Source organism: Stegodyphus dumicola, chromosome 4 (assembly GCF_044657685.1).
Source record: "Stegodyphus dumicola isolate Sdum_Otavi_A_Nest chromosome 4, ASM4465768v1".
Lineage (NCBI taxonomy): Eukaryota > Metazoa > Arthropoda > Arachnida > Araneae > Eresidae > Stegodyphus > Stegodyphus dumicola.
The window spans coordinates 42,997,476-43,017,804 of NC_140771.1; the positions used below are offsets into that span (position 1 = coordinate 42,997,476).

The 20,329-nt window shown below is 33.3% G+C and overlaps 1 protein-coding gene across 1 annotated transcript in view; it reads left to right on the top strand.

Moving 5' to 3' along the window:
• Positions 1 to 20,329, top strand: part of LOC118200957 (kinesin-like protein KIF11) — a 134,347-nt gene that overhangs the window by 72,824 nt on the left and 41,194 nt on the right. Inside the window, exons 12-15 of the mRNA XM_085814769.1 lie at positions 10,894 to 11,028; positions 11,108 to 11,203; positions 11,293 to 11,500; positions 15,648 to 15,820. Of these exons, the coding sequence (XP_085670895.1) occupies positions 10,894 to 11,028; positions 11,108 to 11,203; positions 11,293 to 11,500; positions 15,648 to 15,820 (612 nt within the window). The remainder of the gene's footprint in view (positions 1 to 10,893; positions 11,029 to 11,107; positions 11,204 to 11,292; positions 11,501 to 15,647; positions 15,821 to 20,329) is intronic.

The window sequence follows — 20,329 nt, forward strand, 5'->3', positions numbered from 1 at the left end:
GCATGAGCCTGTGATTTTGTTCTGCAAGGGAAAAAAATACTAGTTCCTATATGTACTGATAGATGGCACTGTCAGGGGAAAGATCTAAATGGATCATCAAGCACAGAAATGTTGTTAGCCGAAAGAAAAGATAGACTTCAAGGGTGTACAGGAAATCTGATAGCAAAAAGATGAAACTACATGTTTACAGCGAAAACAGTGATAATGATAATAGAAAAAGAGGAACTTCATATAACAAATACCTCATGGATGATTCAAGATGATTTGTTCGATAAGCCCTCCACCTTTCTCTGCTACTGGTTAGAAGTGCAAAATAGCATGTTCCACAACAGATCAGAGGGTATCTGTGCTAATGCTCTGAATGTAGTGTGTGATACTTGCCTTCAAGCGGGCTATGAATGTGGTGTGCGATGCTGGCCTTCAAATGGGCCAAATTCACGATCCGCACGCTGTAAACAGAATTCTTCAGGTATCTCTAAAGCCAAAAATCACGCAATTTTAAGTCGGAGGCCAAGCTGCTTATGATTCTATTATTTCCAAAATGAGGGATCAGCAGCTACTTCACACAAGAAGCAGTAGCGCCATCTTGCATAAATATTGCACGATTCACACACTGACACTGCTAAAGTAACTGAAGGACATGGTTATGCAAAAGTGCTTCAAACTGCTTGCTGGTAATGGGGCCCACAGTTCTTATCTGCTCAAAGAAGAGCAAACTGATAACAAACACTGCAGTTATTCCGCACCAAACAGTAACAGATTCTCAGTTACCCATATCCTGCAATTTTGTGTATTTACAGAGCCTTGCAAATGGAAATGAGCTTCATCAAACAACAGAATGTTCCATGGTCACCCAATGTCCACTTCCATATAAGCAAGAAATCATAGGCTAAATCAGAGGTTCTTAACCGGGGATGTGAGAATGTATTTTTGGGAGTGCGGGAGAAGCCCCTACCTAACCGTAAAAATTATTAAATATCATTTATTAAATTTCTTGTAATAAAATATTTGAAATCTGCAATAGTGTCCCCAATACTGAAGCTCATAAAAATTGGTAGCACCTAGCTCACTTATCGGCAAAAAACACAGGAAAGAGCCGGTGCTGATGGGCGTATACACTATGCTACGAAAAGGCATGAAACGCTATAAACAAACGCAAACAGGCAGCTAGGTGACGGAGAAAAGAAAAAACACTTTGTGGGAATACAAGCGTGACCTTCGAGAAACCTTGATAGCCACATTACAAGCAGAGAACGTTATCCCAGCTTGCGCATGCACTGAATTCAACATGTGCTACTCCAATGAAATCTACGGATTCACAGATTTGTATCTGCATCTACTGCGCCTGTGTTGAGTCAACTATTGTGTCTGCGGCATGTGTATTGTGTATTCTGACTTGTCCAGAAACCTCTTGAGACTAATACATTTTTAATTGCCCGTTCAAGCTGAATAGAATTCAGTGATATTACAAACGTAAGAACATTATATATATTATATTACATTATTTCTAAATAATTAAATCGATTATGGTGAACCCCACTATGTCAAAAAAAAAAAAAAAAAAAAAAAAAAAAAAAAGACAATGGAACGATAAGTATGCCGGTTATGGATTTACCTGCACAACCGAAAAAGATGGCATGCAACAACCGCAATGCATCTTGTGTTCCAAGATATTTTCAAACAGCAATCTCAAACTATCAAAGTTATTAGAGCATTTTAACAATGTGCATGGTGGCGAAAAAGCACATAGCATGAACAGATTGAAGTCAAAGAAGGCTCGATTTGATACCAGTGGAACTATCCTAAAATTGTGCGGACCAGCAGTTCAAAAACCTTTATTAGAAGCGTCATATCAAGTGGCATATTTATGTGCAGAAAAAAAAAGAAACCTCACATGATCGCTGAAGAGTTGATTAAACCTTCTGCTTTAATTATTGCTAATACAGTTTTAGATTCGGAAGCACATAAAAAAATCCAACAGATTCCATTATCGACTGATATTCAGAGTTGCCAACTCTTCCGATTTAGGCGGGAGACTCCTGATTTACAATATATTTCTCCCGACTTTTTCTTATTCTTAAAATTTCTCATGATTTTTATGGAACTTGTCTTAATACTACATTATATGAATTAAAAAAAAAAGTGATTTTGGAGTCTGAAAGCAATTGAATTTTCTCTAGATTATATCTAAAACAAAATCTTGCGAATCAGATGAGAATTTCTGCTTTGTGAGTGAGAGCATACGTATCAAGAAACGTCGTTCTCCAATGGGTATCAAGCTCCACTGCGTGTCATCTGGTATATATTAGCCAATGAGCACAAAGCAAGCTCAAGGCTGTTATTTGGATATTCTTAGTTTCGTTATTTTGTTCATCTTGTCCTGAGTTGTGCGAGTACACGTGCCTTCAGGAAATAGTTGGCAAGAGAGGCATGTGATCTAATGGGTGAACAGACTAGATTAACGAATGGAGATGAAGTACTTGAAGCTGGGAGCCACTTCTTTATTCGTCTACGTCTTTCAGCATTTTCTTTACGTTTAGAATATTCATGGTAAGTTTCTTTCACTATAGATGTCCTTTTTAATTCATTAACAGATTCTTTTTTTGTTTCCTTTACAGTGGTTGTACTCTTTTCTGTTATAAGAGATTTCTTATTTGGCTCCCTGATAAGTAAACCCTTCCTTTTCTTCTTTGCCTTCCTTTTAGGAGTAATGTGATTTTCTTTATCACATGAAACTACTCTTTTATCAGAGTTTGAGACAACAGTTAATTTTCTGTTTTCAGTAGATTTATTCTAAAATAGAGGGGGAAAAAAGTGAATAAATTTAGTCATTACGAAAACAAATTAACTAAATCTGCACCAATTCTTTCAGAATTTTCATGCAAAATAAAAATTTTTAAAGGAGAGATAAAATAAAACTTAGCTTTAAACAAACAAACAAAACAAAAATTAAAGCATAACACACTTTACATATGTGGATTTTTTCCCCCGGGGGTATTATTATTATTATTACAGACTTGCCAACTCTCCCGATTTAGGCGGGAGACTCCCGATTTTCGACCGCTGTCCCGCCAACCCGATTTACAATATATTTCTCCCGACTTTTTCTTATTCTTAAAATTTCTCACGATTTTTATGGAACTTGGCCTAATACTTTATTATGTGAACAAAAAAAGTGATTTTGGACGTCCGAAGCAAATGAATTTTCTCTAGATTATATCTAAAACAAAACCTTGCGAATTAGATAACTTCTGCTTTGTGAGTGAGAGCATATACGTATCCAGAACGTCCTTCTCCAGTTCTCCAATGGGCATCGTGCTCCACTGCGTGTCATCTGGCATATATTAGCCAATGAGGACAAAACAAGCTGTTATTTGGATGTTCTTTAGTTATTTCGGTCATTTTGTCCTGAGTTGTGTGAGTACACGTGCGTTTGGGAAACAGTTTTAGAAATTATCATCTTTTGTTATGTCTGCGAGAAAATTGAAATACTCGTTTACGTTTCAAAAATCGTACACAGTTGACTTTCCTTCCATTATTTCCTCAAGGAAATGTAATAAATTTGCGATGTGTACCGCCTGTCGTTGCGATTTTTCGATTTCGCATGGTGGAAGGGCGGATGGTCTCAAACATGTGCGTACACAAAAACACAAGGGCAACATGAGCTGTTTTGAAAAAAAAAAAAAAAAAAAAAAAAAAAAAAATTAAATTTTTCTTCGGAAACAAAAAATCTAAAAGTTATTAATGCAGAATGTCTGTTCTCTGCCTTTTTACTGGAGCACAACCTGCCACTGAATGCATCGCATCACGCTGCAGCTTTATTTAGAAAAATGTTTCCTGATAGTGAAATCGCTAAGAAATACTTAAGTGCAAGAACCAAAAGAGGTGCAATTGTTAAAGAAATGGATTTGAAAAATAAATCTTCAGTTATTGATCGCATTAAAACAGCTCCGTTCTGCCTCTCTACGGATGGAAGCAATAATACCGATTCAAAACTGTATCCAATTGTTGTTTCTTTTTTTAATCCAGAGTCTTCAGAAATTGAGTGCAGTTTACTTTCTGTCCCCACTTTGGAAGGACATTTGACAGGCTTTAATATAGCACAGCTAATTATTAAAACTTTAAAAGAAAATGCAGTCCCTCTGGATAATTGCTTAGCACTAGGTGCCGATAATGCACCAGTATTGGTAGGCTTGAAGACTGGTGTTGCAGGTATCTTCAGAAAGAAAAATTCAGATTTGCAGATTATGAGGTGCACCTGTCACCTCTTAAATTTAGCAGCTGAAAAAGGAGTAGCTTCTTTACCAATAAATGTGGATGAACACATTGTTGATATTTATTATAATCTTGAAAGGAGTTCTAAAAAGGAGGGAAAATTGAAACAGGTCCAACAGCTGCATAATAGCAGTTTACAATTAGAAAACTTGGATGAAGTTATAAAATCAGCTAGGATTGACACCCAGTGGAGTTTAATTGGAAAACTGAAAGATGCTGATGGAATTTTAAAATATAGAGAACTGTCTAGAATTATGTTGGCCATCTTGACAGTTTCCCATAGTAATGCAGAGTGTGAGAGGATTTTCAGTGTTGTTGCGAAAACGAGGACTAAATTTAGATATAATGTTAGTGATGACACATTAGAAAAACTTTTATTAGCGAAAGCAGGCCTATGTGGCAATTGCTATGAACAAAATTATGAAGTTTCTTTCTTAACGAAAGCAAAATCTGCCACTGTTCATAACATTTGTATGAAAACTGATTAAACTGTGTTTTTTTCCCCCTTAAACAATGCAAGTATTAAAAATGTTTTTTTATGTGTAAGGTACTTTTGTTGCTTGTATTTAAGAATTAGTAACTATTTAAAGTTAATTCATTATTATAAAAACTGTATTTTTATCATTTAAAAAGTCTTTTAACATTGTGAAAAATCTCCTGATTTTTGAGTGTCATAGGTTGGCAAGTATGGATATTATACGATCGCGAATATAAGATCTCAGTGAAGATATTTTAATGCAAGTAATTGAAGACATAAAAATAAGCATGCAACTGGATGAGTCAACTGATGTTGATAATTGTAGCCAACTTTTGGTATTTGTCAGGTATGTGAAGGAAAAAGAGGTGATAGAAGAATTTCTATTTTGTGAGCCACTGGAAGTGAATACGAGAGGAATTGATATTTTCAATTGCATCAAAGATTTTTTTACTAAATATCAATTACCTATGAATGTGATTGGTTCAATATGCACTGATGGAGCCCCAGCAATGTTAGGCAAAAATTCAGGATTTTTTTCACACATGAAAAGAGAATTACTGGAAGTTACAATAACGCTTTGCATGTTGCATCGTCATGCACTTGCGTCGAAAGCATTGCCAAAAAGTTTAAAACAACATCTAACTAGAGCATATTTTTTGTGCATTTTGCGAAAAAATCGGTGCTGATCATACCATGCTCCTATATCACACCGAAATACGATGGTTATCTAAGGGCTGCATGCTTAACAGAGTTTTTGAATTGCGTGAGGAAATTATTCAATTACTGACTAGTCAAAACTGTTATTTAGTAAAAGATTTTGAGAGTAATGATGCAATGTTGAGGCTGGCCTCCTTAGCAGACATATTTAGCCATTTAAATGAATTGAATCTATCAATGCAAGGATTTAGTATAAATATAATAATATCTAGTGAAAAATTATCTTCATTTATCGCAAAATTAGAAATTTGGATACGTCGAGTAGAAAAGGGGAATTTTGCAAACTTTCCCTTGCTTGATTCTGTTATTGCGAAAAATGAAAAGAATACAATTATACCCGACATTGTAATACATTTGAGACGATTGAGCGAATCATTCAAAGGATACTTTTCTACCAGAAATATTACCAAAACTCGGAGATGGATACTGGATCCATTTCTATTTGACTTAAATTTGATGGATGATAGTGATCTGAAAAAAAGATCAACTTATTGAAATGCACGCAAGTGGACATGTTCAAATGGAATTCGAACAATTAGAATTGCAAGAATTCTGGTGTTCACAGTTACAACGTTATCCAGAGTTGTCGAATGGAGCACTGCAGTTACTCTTACCCTTTGCTACCACCTACTTGTGCGAAATGGGATTTTCATCGCTTTTGCATATAAAATCTAAAGCGAGAAATCGCTTAAATGCAAGTAATGACTTACGCGTATGTCTTTCAAAAAAGGAACCTCGTTTCGCCAGTATAATAATGAACAAACCACAAGAGACTAGTCATTAATCAAAATAATATTGTTTTGTATTTATATAAAATGTACAATGTTTTTCAGCAAATAATAAGTTTTGCAAAAAATGTATTTTTCTAGATTAAAAAAATTAAAACACATTTTTCAATGGGGTGCGGGAGATATATTTTCAGATTCAATGGGGTGCGACTTGCTAGAAAGGTTTAAGAAACACTGGACTAAATGATTCACATATTTCCAAGTCAGCAGGTAGCAACTGCTCTACATGAATTATCTTGAACAGATCTGCACAGAATGTTCCATAGGACTTTACATAGTCTGCTGATAGACATATCTGATACTCAGACAATTCCTCTTGCACTGCTTATTCCTGCATCACTGTTTGTCAGTTGTGTAACTGACATTGACTCCGCATCATTGTTGTAATGCTGTGGCCATATCTTTCACTGCTGCCACCAAAACTGGTTTTCATTTTCTACGTTGTTTCATGTTAAATTCTACTGGTCTCTTCAAATTTATGTATCATTTTATGCAGAGCATATGTGGTCTCTGGGTTGGATTTTACGCCTTTTAATGTCTGGAACTTCCTGATAGCTGTTAACATGCAGTCACCATTCTGATAAAAATGCTTCATGAGCAGAGTGCAATCCTTCTTTGTCAGAGTCATGATTAAGCACTCAGGCAAAGCGTTGGGTGTCCTGTAGTGTTCTGCATTTTTATCAGAGGTATGTCTACGGTACACATTGTCATGTCTTAGTAATCTAGTAATCTGCATACCTCCACAACAGCAATGTAAATTCTGACAGCGTCATTCATTGACACATTTTGGAACTATTTTTTTCCCCTCAGCCAAACAAAATTTCATCAACTCTTGATTGTTCTGGTTAAATATCAAGTCATTATGACCAGTAGTTTTGAAATCACAACTTCATTATAATAACCAGACTGCTGGCCACCGTAAATGCAACACCCTGAAGAAAGCATGCAAATAACATGAATTTTACAACATGCATTAGCAGAGGTGAGATATGCAAATGATTAGAATTTTGGCGCAGATGCAAATCACGCGCGCCTGTGGTGCCACTTCAAAGCGCTATTTAAGGCTTGGAGTTTTCGACAATTTCAAGTTCAGCAATTTTGTTTTTCTTGTGGTTTTTCAAAAAAAAGGTGGGATCAATTATGCCTTGTAGTAAACAGCGATCACCGTTTGATCAAGTATCCGAGTTCGGCAGAGTAAGGACCGAGAGTGTGGATTATCTTTCAGGGAAATCGGTAGTCGTGTTGGATGAAACCAAACAACTGTAATGGGGATATGTGACCATTGGATGCAGGAGGGTACGACGGACTGACGTGTTCGATCGCATCCACCTCAGTGCACCACTTCACGTTATGACGGGAACATTGTACGCATGGCAGTGACGGATCGCTCAGTCACGTCACGAACCATAGCACATTCAGTCTGTAACGCATCATCCAGTGTCTGCTGGTACCATTTGACGCCATTTACAGCAGAGTGGTCTGTCCACAAGATGTGCACTGCTTCGTCTACCCGTGACGCAGAACCACAGACATCTCCCCCGCCAATGGTGCGATGAAAGAAGGATGTGGACGGCAGAATGGAATGAAATTGTCTTTACTGACGAGTCACGCTTTTGTCTGCAACATCACGATGGTCGGATTCGAGTGGAGAGAGCATGCTGAACAGCTGCGTCACGCTACGCCGCACTGGTCCTGCACTGGGTATTATGGTATGGGGCGGTATTGGATATCACTCTCGCACTCCTCTAGTATGCATTGCCGGTACTTTAAATAGCCAACGCTACATCTCTGAGGTGTTGGAGCCAGTTGTCCTTCCTTACCTTCAGGGCTTGCCCACAGCCATATTTGAACAGGATAATGCGCGACCACACGTGGCATGCATTCATTGTCCAAGGGTTCTTCATCAATCACCAGATTGAATTGCTTCCCTGGCCGACTCGCTCTCTGGATCTCTCGCCGATAGAAAACATGTGGTCCATGGTTGCTGAACGATTGGCCCAGATTACATCCCAAGCTGCCACACCAGATCAACTTTGGCAACATGTGGAGGCTGCTTGGTCTGCTGTACCCCAAGAACACATCTAAAGTCTCTTTGAATCAGTGCCGAGGCGTGTGGCAGTGGTGATCTCCAACAATGGCGGCTACTCTGGCTACTGATTCTCGAAGGAACCACACTTCACAGAAGTCTATAAATTTAATCATTTGATACTTGGTTAACATGTTATCTACTAAATAAATTTTGTTGTGATATCTCTTGTCTTTCTTGGTGTTGCAATTTGGATGACCAGCAGTGTATATATAATTAAAGAAAGGAGAACAAACTAGAAAAGACCTTTGTGCTCAAAAATTTTGCATATTGAGCTGTAAAAATTAGAAAACAAGGTAAAAAGAAAATTCTTAATGAAAATTATCAATTATGTCGCTTAAAAGTCATTGCGATACTGTGGTTCCGATGAAAAATTTTTTAACATAAGTTAAAATAAAGTGCAATGAAAAGTGTAAATACTAAATAAACGAAATTATCACTAGAATACTTACAAATAAAAAGCGTATTTAAAACTCAAATCGTATTGGAAGTAATATGTTGATTAAAGTTAAGACAAACTTTAAACATTTGAATAAAAATACAATTATGGTATAAAGCGTAAGCAAAAATACAAAAATAACAAAAAAGCAGTAAATGGTAAATTAGCCCAATTTGAATCTCATTAATGACTCTTCAGGGGAAATACATAATGGTTTTCGAATCCAGCTAATTCCATATTGCGTTTCGTCAAAATAGAAAATTGAAATTGTACACGAAACTTTTTGAATATTTAACTGAAAAAATAACCTAGATAAAAACTTTAGTCTCAATTTCTCTGTTTCATTTCCCGACGCGTCCGCTTTTAAAAGTAAATGAAAAACACATTAATGGTGTAAGAAAAAAGTATACAAACTGGCCTGGTTAGGCAAATGTACAAAATAAAATAAATAGCAAATTGCTATTATTTAAGATTTTTAGAGAGGACCTACTAGCTTAAAGAGTTTAAACTTTGTAAACGAAGGGAGAAAATTGAAATTTAAATAAAAAGCAAAAAAATTGGGTTTTGTTATGACCAAATGTTAAAACAAGGGAAAGAAAATTTTTTTATAAAAAAGCAGACCTTGATCGGTGACATCTACTGTGAAGAGCCAAGTTTATACAAATGGATGATTGCCTGCAGAAAAGATAAGAAAGTAGCTAACCAACGAGGCAGGATGATGTAAAAGGGGAAGAAACGTCATGAATAAAGAGCCAATGAAAAGTGACAGATGGTTGGCACAATCTGACTCCGTGTGAGAGGGGGTGGTAATCTATTGAAGAAGGAAGAAATTGTTCAAGATGGTGTCTTGCTCGACATAGCTTTAAGTAAGTTGGGATGAAGTGAAAAACAAAATGGCTAATTACTTTAAATAGTAAATACTATCTTTTAAAATAATGTGATAACCACCATCATTATATTCTGCTTTTTGATGTTCTGTTAAATTATGAACGACTCAATAAATAACTTATTCTTTCATATGGATTCTGCATGAATAATTTTATATATAGCTGTGGATCCAATGCTAAGTTCCTTCTGTATCATTTAGTAGGTACGGCAATTATCATTTGTAGCCCTTGAAATCATTCTTGATTTAGCCCCACTTGAAAGTCGTAGCATAATGATTCTCTCATAACAGCTCCAATTTGATTTCTTCTATCATAGAATTATAGTCTGTGATAAATGAATTGGAGTTGTTGCCACAAATTATCGTCTGCAGACGTAAGAGTTCAAGTTTACATATCCAATAAATAATTTTTTAGCATATATTATTTGCCTCTGTCTAAAAAATTTCAGGTTATCTATGCATATCCATGTATTCTAAATCATTGCTTAACATGATAATGTTCTTTGTGCATTGGAATTCAGAATTGAAAGCTCATCTGGTGCTGCAATTTAAGCTTGGGAAATATATCAGCTTTGATTACATTCATAAATGTTATTTCTTCTACAATAAATTTGAAATCAAATGATTAAAAATTTCAATAAATGACTTAATGAAATAAAAATCTAGTTTCTAAGGAAAAACTATTTATTTTCATTTTTAATATGTCCCTCCTTTTTTTTTTTAAAAGCTTTTCAAAGTTTTTATTTTTTTAATATATATATATACATTAATCTAATTACTGTAATTTATTCTTAATTTCAAAATTTTATTTATGTCACTTAGAAAGGAAAACATCTGTGATTTAAATTGAACCTTTACGTTCATGCATTTTAGGTAATATATATACAGTATTACCAAGATGTGTTATGACTGCTAATGATGATGAGATGCTTCAGGTTATGTTATTATTGTATCATTCAACAGATACATGATTGATATACTCGTTTGTATGTTGTTATTCAAATTTGATATTTGACTTCACTGCTGAGCTAGACAATATACCTGCTGTTACCTGTTGTCAGTTTCTTTTTTTTGTTCAGTACTTTTAACAGAAAAGTATAATCATTCTTTTTGGAAATTTTAATTTTAAGGGTTTTTTTGGGGGTATAACAGATATAATATTCTTAAAATTATTAATAAATTACTGTGCATCTTCTCTATAAAATACATATTCTTTCACCTTAGATTGAAGAATTATTTACTTCAACAAAAGATGAACTTTACAAGATGAGTGTAAAACTGGATAAAACTCATAAAATGTACGAAAAAACTGCTACCGAACTTTCTAGCAAGACTGATGCATTGAACTATACACGAAAGGTAGTGGGTGTTTTTATTATTATTTTAAAAAATTAACATGTTAAAAAAGAATATTTGGTTTTAACTCTTTCTTTTATAGGTTCTCAGTGAAACAACGCTGCAGAGAGATGAAAATCAGTATTTAATTGGCATTCAAAAAATTACTGAAAAGAAGCTATCACAACAAGCACAAGTGGTAAGAAAGATTAAAATTGAACATCATGATTAAATTTATTCAATTGCATTCGTTGGAGAAGGAATAACTGTATTATTATATTGTTTTAGTTATTACAAGTTGCAGATCAGACAACTAATGATGTGAGTGGACTTCATGCTAAACTTGAGCGAAAACAAATGGTGGAAAAAACTAATGAAGAACGATGTCAAGATTTTAGAATGATGTATCAAAAACAGTTTGCTAAATTGGAAGATATGGTTTCAAATGCTGAAAAGGAACAAATTGAAAATCTTCAAAGTATTAAAGAGGATTTAGGTAACTTTTATTTTTTAATAAATCATTACTTTCCTGTTGCTTCTTTTTATCATAAGATGGCTGCTCTTCGAAGTATTATCTTCTAATTTGCAACTGGTCAAAAATCTAGAAGCTGTAATGTTTTTGCATTGCTATGCAACCAAATAAATATCACATGCGAAAAGTCCTCGTGCTTGAAAGATGCATTCAAGATTCTCGTGATGGAAGTGTTTTAGTTTTCTTCAAGTTTGAAAAATAAAAAGTTTGGCCAAGATGGTGAAATTTCTTTAAAAACTACACTACGCACTAAAAGATATCTGGTGGCAGCCTTTAAAAACAAAAGGGATATAGGACACATGAGATGTAGCCTTTTTATGAATACAGCAAAATTTTCCATGAAAATGTTTCAACTTATTACTGAATTCAACTAATAGTATGATATTCTAAATTTAAGCTTTTGTATTCAAGTAGCATTTGGGGGGGGGGGCTCTTGTATTAAAGTCCAGGGTTCGTACGGTCCTGAAAAGTCCTTAATTTTTAATCATCTGAAATTTCTGTCTAGCTTTTACTACTGCTGCTTTTCATTATAGAGGAATATTTTTGACAATTCAGTGATAAATATGATTATCTTTTGAGTGAGTTCATGGGTTATAATTTGTTCCTATTTCTAAAGTAAGGGGTGGGATACTGGATTTTCTGAGCAAGGAGTCAAACAAAAGCATTTCAAAATTATTTCATTTTTTTCTAATTAAGAGCATTTAACCCGTTCACGACAGGCACCTATCTTGGGACAGCGTGTTAACCGGATGCGTCGTCTTGTGGGGACGGGCAAGTCGCGCTGCTAAGCCTAACTTTGGAAAAAAATTCGTATAAGTTAAATTTCTCATCCAATTGTTCCAATTTTTGGGACAATTTTTGAGAAGAACATTCAGGTAGTTGTCAGAATTAATTTTAAACCTTTATTGTTATATTTATAAAATAATCATTCTAGAATAATATAATTTTTCCTTTATCTCACAATTAAATATATATAGAAAAATATCCAAACAATCGCAGATTTTATTTAACACAACATATAATTAAAATTAAAAAATATTAAAACTCTTTCATAAAAATTCAATGTGAAAACAAAGAAAAAGAAGCAATATTTCAAAAAAGACAGTATATGATATTCTTTGAAACATGGATGTACACTAAGTGCAACGTTGCAAGTATCACAGGAATAGAATATCAGCAAATTTGACTCATTTAGCATTTGTGTATCTTCTACGGTCAGATAGCGCTGTTTTGCCATAAGAAAAAGAAGGGGGGGAAAATGTTTGGTAAGCCATACAAAATATCCGTCTCAATGCCAGAAAAATCTAACAGTAATAAAAAAGTCTCTAATGATAAAACATCTACTCTGCTATAGGGGGATAAAAAAAATAAATAAATTCAATTAAAAAGTGTTCCAGATCATCGAGAACATGTTCATTTGTTTATATGAAATGACACAGTAAGAACCATCACCTTACTCAACACCTACGAATTAGCATTTGTGTATATTCTTCTACGTTCAGATACCTATATCGCAAAAATAAAAATAAAAAGTACCTCAGAGCATCGAGAACACGTACATTTGTTTATATCAAATGACGCAGTTAAAGAGACATTACATTGCTCAACACCCACCCAGGAATCTCCCTCTCATTCCGAAACAAAATACCAAAAATAAAAAACATTGCATAGGAATGAAGGTACACATAACTTTTGATATATTTCCCCATAACAGATATACAGCTACATCTAGTGGCAACAAAAAATACTAATTAAACGTTCTATCTAAAAAGTCATATGTGGTACGCGTGGCCATACAGTGAATTAAATGGCGATTCAAATATGACACACCTGGCTGTGTGGTAATGTTCTCTGCTGATGCATATATGACACGCCTGTACCGACCGGGTTAAGCAACTATTCTGCTTTTGGGGATGTGAATTCTTTCATTAATCAGCTCTAAATTTGGTGACTTATCCAACATATTGGTGATTTTAAGATTAATTTCTATAAAAAAAATTTTAATTCGGAGATCTGGGAATTTTTTGACAATTTTTTTCAGTATAACAATTGATAAATTTAACTAAAATAATGGTAATATATTTAAATTACATTTAAGGGATAAAATTAAAATAAAACATTTTTATTTTCTTTTGCTGTCATATTATAAAGTGGCATTACTTTCCATTTTGGCGACTTGTAATATAGTATTTTAATCTGAAATATAAACAAGGTAATAAATGCTGTAAAGCACTGTTTACAAAACAATTCATTGCAAAAGCAAAAGAGCTATGTAATTAATTAAAAATTTCTTCCTTTTAATTTTTTCATGGTAAGAATTTTTCCCGTGTAATTGTCTCAGAATATGTGTCAGTTTTCTCTATAAAATTATTTTTCCACTGATCACCCCCCCAAAAAAAAAAAAAATATTTCTAGCCCTTTTTCTCTTGCAGAATTGGTATGGCTAATTTTTCTTTAGGATTTTAAACGTTGCAACTTGGAAAGTTTAGAAGGATTTGAAGGCAAGATTTACAGACCCAGAATTCTAGAAGGCTCCAGAAAAAATTGGCAAAATGAAAATGTCTTCATTGTATTAACACATAATGGATGTATTTTACAGAAAGTTTGTGTTGAATTTCTCACATTTTGGGGAATTTTTGGAAGGACAATGAAAACATAATGTTTGAATATTGAACTTCTGATACTAGAAGTCTTTTCCTTAACATGTTTATTTTCTCAACTTTTCACTAGACACAAGTATGGAAAATATCAAAAATGTTTTTAATCTTTTCGCATGGACAGGCATTTATAAAAAAAAATTTCTCTATTAATAAAGAAATTGAAAACCGACAATTTAAAAGATTCACCTTATATGTCCCAGTGGATGGATCATACACAGGGCTGACGCAAGGCATTTTACCACCTGATACAATCTCTGGAACTTAAATTCTGCTCCCACTGCCTGTCCTAAATTCTAAAAATTCTGCCCCATCGGCCCTGAAACCAGCCCCTTACTATACATCATTTCATATTTATCAGTTTTTTTTTTTTTTTTTTTTTTTTAAATTCTAAATGCATTTGGTTTTTTAGAATAACAGAAATCTTTAACCCTCTAAGTGGCAAGGCCGTATATATATATAAATATATGGCCTAGAATATTTTTTGTGATATCTGTAAGAACGTATATATACGTGCATATTAAAATATATCAAAGAAATTAAGGCAATATATCACACACAATCCAGGTATGAAATATTAGGAGAGTTTTTACTATGAAATCAAAAGCATAATTTGTTCTCATAGTAGTTTTGGGAAATTTGTGCTTTCTTAGCGAATACATCTGATTCCAACCAAATCATACAATCGTATAGATTACAATCATGTACAGGCTTAGACAAGAATATGGAAACACCAAAATAAGAAACACATTGCTATGAATAATACAATGTAGAAAAATGTTGGCATTTAAAACAACTTAGTTCTTTTTCTCCTTCCATGAAATAAATGAGGATGGGTTATCTTAAAATTGGTATCTCCTTCTCAACAACATTCTGCAGAAATTTTTACTTAAAAACCTTTGACTTGGTTATAGTTTTGGAAGGTTTGAAAAATCTTTGAAGTTTTTAAACTGTGGGATAAAATGTAGATATGAAGCATGGATAAACAAAATGAGTATAATTGTTATATTAAATTGTATTTTAATAATGATACTGTTCCTTCAACTTATGCATGTACTTTGTTACACTAACGCATGCCAGAGAACAGTGGTATTACTCTTTTCAGTTACAGTGCCATTTATAGTTATTGGGATTTTTTTTTCTGAAACTTTACTTATTAATTTCCATTTGCAATATCTGCATATTTTCAGGATAATAAGAATGCTTATAAATTTTATGAAAATGTCTTAAGTATAATATTTTAAAAGAAGTTTATATTTTCATTTTATCAAATCAGTATTTTGTGTAAAGTATTTTTCTTCATTTATTTTCTATTGATGAATTTTCGATTTAACTATTGATTTTTCCCCTATATATGAAATAACTTTTTTAAGATTTTATAATCGTGAAGTTTTCAATTTTTAACTTGATTTAATTTTTAATGTGACCACATTTTGAATTTTTTCCCCTTTCAGATATTGCTATACATGGTTTCCAAGAGTATCAGCAACAATCAGTTAAATGTTTAACTGATTTGCTTGATTATCATAAGATTAATATGAGTAATCTATCATCACACATGAAAGCTGAAGCAGCAAATGATATGCAGTGGGGTGATTGCTTGCTTGAAAAAATAAAATGTAAAAAGGTACATAATTTTCTCATTAACGCAATAATTATTTCTGATGCTTCCAAAAAAAATTAACTTATTTATATTATTTGACTATCTTCTTTTATGAAAATTTTAAAATAAATTTTTAAGAAATGTTGTTTTACTTAACATTTAACTCCCTCCCTACATCAATCATTATTTGATGCTCAGTCCTAAGTTATCATCATTTAATGCTCACACCTAAGCTATCAATTCACTACACTGATGGTAGGTAAAATGTCTTTGTGATTGATTGATTTGTGAAAGTTCTTGATAATATCTTTAGTATTCTGATTGGTGAGAATCATCTAACAAGGCAAGGGTTGTTAATCATCTGAAATAGGAAATAAAACTGTTTTCATCTGATTAATATGTGGATTTTTCACATGTCTTAGTCTCAAGTAATCAAACACCAATATTTCATACTTAACTAATATTATAATAAACAATATTTATTATTAGAACAGGATGACAAAAAGTTATTTATACTAAATTTTTTATTTGATAAAATGTTTTTTCTAATTTTATTGGATTGGGTTTAAATGATGGATTTCTGTTCTAAAAAGGGTCGTGCTTAATCCTAATTATGTTAGCATCATAATATGCAGATATCCAAAATTTAGTTTCTTATAGAAAGAACACTCTCAGCAAGCATTTCCTTTTGTAATATTTTGTAAATAAAGATTTATCATCATTATACATTAATATGTTGGTTTCTTTTTGTTGTAATATATTTCTGCAATTGTTATTGCCTTTTTTTTCATAAAGATTTTATTTATCAGCTCTTTGTACTTTCATGCATATGGGGAAAAGTGAAAATGAATTAATGAAATAAACAGTTTTCATTAAATATAATTTGATTGCATTATTTGTTAATAATAAGGATAAATATTCTTATTACATTTATATGAAAAGGGAAGTTATCAAAATTAGACAAACTGTCCATCCCCTTTCCTGTATTGTTTTTCTTTTAAACAAATTACAATTCCATGAATTTTTGTTAATTTATTTCTCTAGAACTAAGCATTCTTGTTTAAGTATTGATTTGAAATTTGTAAACATTTCACTGTATATAAAAGATCAGTGTTTAACTCTTTGCTTCTTATTGCCTCATTAAGGTAGTTTTCAATATTTAAACTAATTTATTGAATGTTTTATTTAAATTAAATAATCATAAATATGGGCTAAGAATGTATGCACATAAAAATTAAAAAGAGCTGAAACTATTTCAAGCATATTGTCTGGATGGCAGCATTGCTGGATTAAAAAATTTATCCTTCTCCCACATATTAATAAGAAAAATTGATAAATGGGATGAATGGTTAAAGTTATAAAGACAGGTGTCAGTAATGCAGTGCATGCCATTTAATTAATCATCTGAATTTTAGATATTTGGACCGCAAACACTCATAATTGTAATGAATAATTTTAATAAAAATTTCTATCTTATTTCCACCATTTTAAAAACTGTATGAGTCGTAAAATTAAAATTTGACAAAAACTTAATGACATCTAGATATCAGGCATATATAAATGATGTGTGACAATTTTCAAGAAGGCATTTTTAGCTATAATCATTATGATATCATTTTAATTAATATACATAGGAAAATGACTAATTACACAAATCTTAATGCTAAATCAGTGTAAAAACAACAAATTATGAATAACCATTGTTTGGTATAAAATGCAATGAGTTACGAGAGATAATGGCGCTGGTTCCAAAATAAAACTAACTAAGTTAGGCCACAAAAATATTTAATTATTTACATAATGTACAAAGTTACAAGTTAAGTGCTCCATTAGCACAGACAAAGTGGAACGAGCGAACGCACCATAGATCCACTGCGTACATTCAACAACCAACTCCACAAAATTTGGCTCCTCTCACAAGAGGGCGCTATATTAAAATGAACATTCCAGCCCCCATTGAAACAAGTTTCAATAATGCCATAAAATTTTTACAATCAAATTCAAATTTAGACATACATATGAAATGCAATTTAACACAAATTATTTCAATTACAATTAAATTCAGTATCATATAATAAGAAATAAAAATATCACACAAAAATATTACACTTACACTAAATGAATAATGTAATAATGTCCATTCATAATATGGAAATTTTTTATATCTGATAGTTGTCTGGTATGGGCAAAAAACTTACAGTGTGTGACAGGCCTTTTAAAGAGACCCTTTGCCGTGCTTACACTAACTACTCTAACTCTTTTATCCAATCCGGGTATGACTTCTTCAACTCGACCTAAAACCCAGTGACAAATAGGCAAATTTTCTTCCTTCACGAGCACCCTAGTTCCTGATTTAAAGTTATCTTTTTTAAATTGCCATTTCGTTCTCTCATAAAATTACGATAAATAATCAATATTTTAAGTCATTTTGGTGACTCCATCTAGACAATCTGTTGTCAGACTTATTTATAATTTCTGGTTCTACAGGGGCTGTTATAGAACGGCCAATTAAAATGTATCCAGGCGTTAACACATTAAAATCCCTTGCATCTGAAGAGAGAGGTGAAATTGATCTGGAGTATTCCCTCTAGTTGTGTTACTAAAGTTAAAAATTCTTTCATAGTTAATTTTGAATTCCCAACCGTTTTTTTTTAAATCTGTTTTGAACGATTTAACTCCCGCCTCCCAAAGCCCACCAAAATGTGGAGCTCTGGAGGGTATAAATTTCCACTCAATTTCCTCTGACAACAAATAGTCGAATGATCCTTGCTCTGGTACTGTGGCTAATTTAAACAGCTTGCTTAATTCATTTCGAGCTCCACGAGAGTTTGTAGCATTATCGCTAAACATGGTTGAGCTTTTCCCTCTACTAGCAAAAAATCTCTTTAGGTTAGCAATTAATGCTTCCGAAGATAAGTCTGAGACAATTTCTAAGTGAATTGCTTTTGTAGCAAGGCACACAAATACTGCAACATACATTTTTAGAAAAACTCCTTTTCTTTGATTTTTTGCCTTTATAAGAAACGGACCGCAAAAATCGAGTCCACATTTGTTAAAGGTTGATTCAACTGACACTCGTTCAGCAGGCAGATCACCCATTATCTGATATATTGGTACAGGTCTGTGTTTGAAACACTGTACGCATTCGTGTACTATTTTTCTAGCAAGATTCCTGCCGCTGATGGGCCAAAATTTTTGTCTCACAGTACTCAATAGAGCTTCCGGTCCAAGATGCAAGTATTTCATATGATAATAGTACATGATCAAATAAGTCAACCTATGCCTAGCTGGCAAAATGATTGGATATTTACAATCATAGCTTACCTGAGATTGTGCAAGTCTGCTACCAACGTGCAAGATTCCATCATTATCGACGAATGGATTTAACGATTTAAGCTTGATCCTACGAGGTACCTGGCTATCCCTCTTAAGTGAATATCAGTATAAAACCTTTTGCACTTCCCGAATCAATGTCAACTCGGCCTTTTTCCGTTCCTCTAAGAATATAGGCTGTGAAACCCTTTCCTTATTCTTAATGATTCTGAAGAACCTAAAAATAAAACTACAAATTTTGATTAGTTTCATATAATTATTTGTTCTATTTAAGTGAGAGGCTAAACTGTAATTATTTTCTAATATTGCAAAATTAGAGTCTGATAAACATTTCAGTTCCTTGGCATACTCATTATTGGTGGTAGGCCCAAGAGGTTGTTCTGAATAATGCATGTCCTCACGGAGAAGGTCTGGTCCATTCCACCAGATATCACACGTAAGAATGTCACTGGCATCCAGTTCACGCGATATGACATCAGCTGGGTTACATTCAGATGGCACATATTTCCATTGGTATGACCCCGTAAGGTCTTGTATTAAAGCGACTCTGTTACTCATGAAAGTTTTTAGTAAGTGTGATGATTTTCTAATCCAAGCAAGAAAAATTGTAGAATCAGACCAAAGAATTAATTTTTCTACTTTACATTCAACGAAGATATCACTTTATCCATCAATCTGGATAACAAAAGGCAACCTGACAGTTCCAATCTAGGAATTGATAAGGTTTTTATAGGTGCAACTCATGACTTGCTACACAAAAGTCGAGCGGTTGGTAATCCTGAAACTGGTAAAGCTTGAACATAGATTACAGAACATAGAACATACATTACATGACGCATCTACAAATCCATGGCGATGTGTCATTCCAATCGAGTTTAGCAAGCCAGAACTTTTGTATGAATATTTTGGCCTTTGTGACCACTGGCCCAATTAAACCAAGTGGATCGAACATTTTCGAAATTAGTGACAGAACATCTCATTTACTATAACTGTTAGAGTGAGGAATGGTCATTGTAAACAAAAAACAGTCAATCTGAGGATTCCATAGGACACCAAGAGTTTTTACGGGCGAAGATTCCTGTTGCTCTGCAAAAGTGTATTCTGAATGAGCGGTAACCTTATTTTCAGACACAAGCAGATCTGGATGATTTGCACGCTATTTATGCAATTCCATTTTTCCTAATTTCAACAAATCTATTA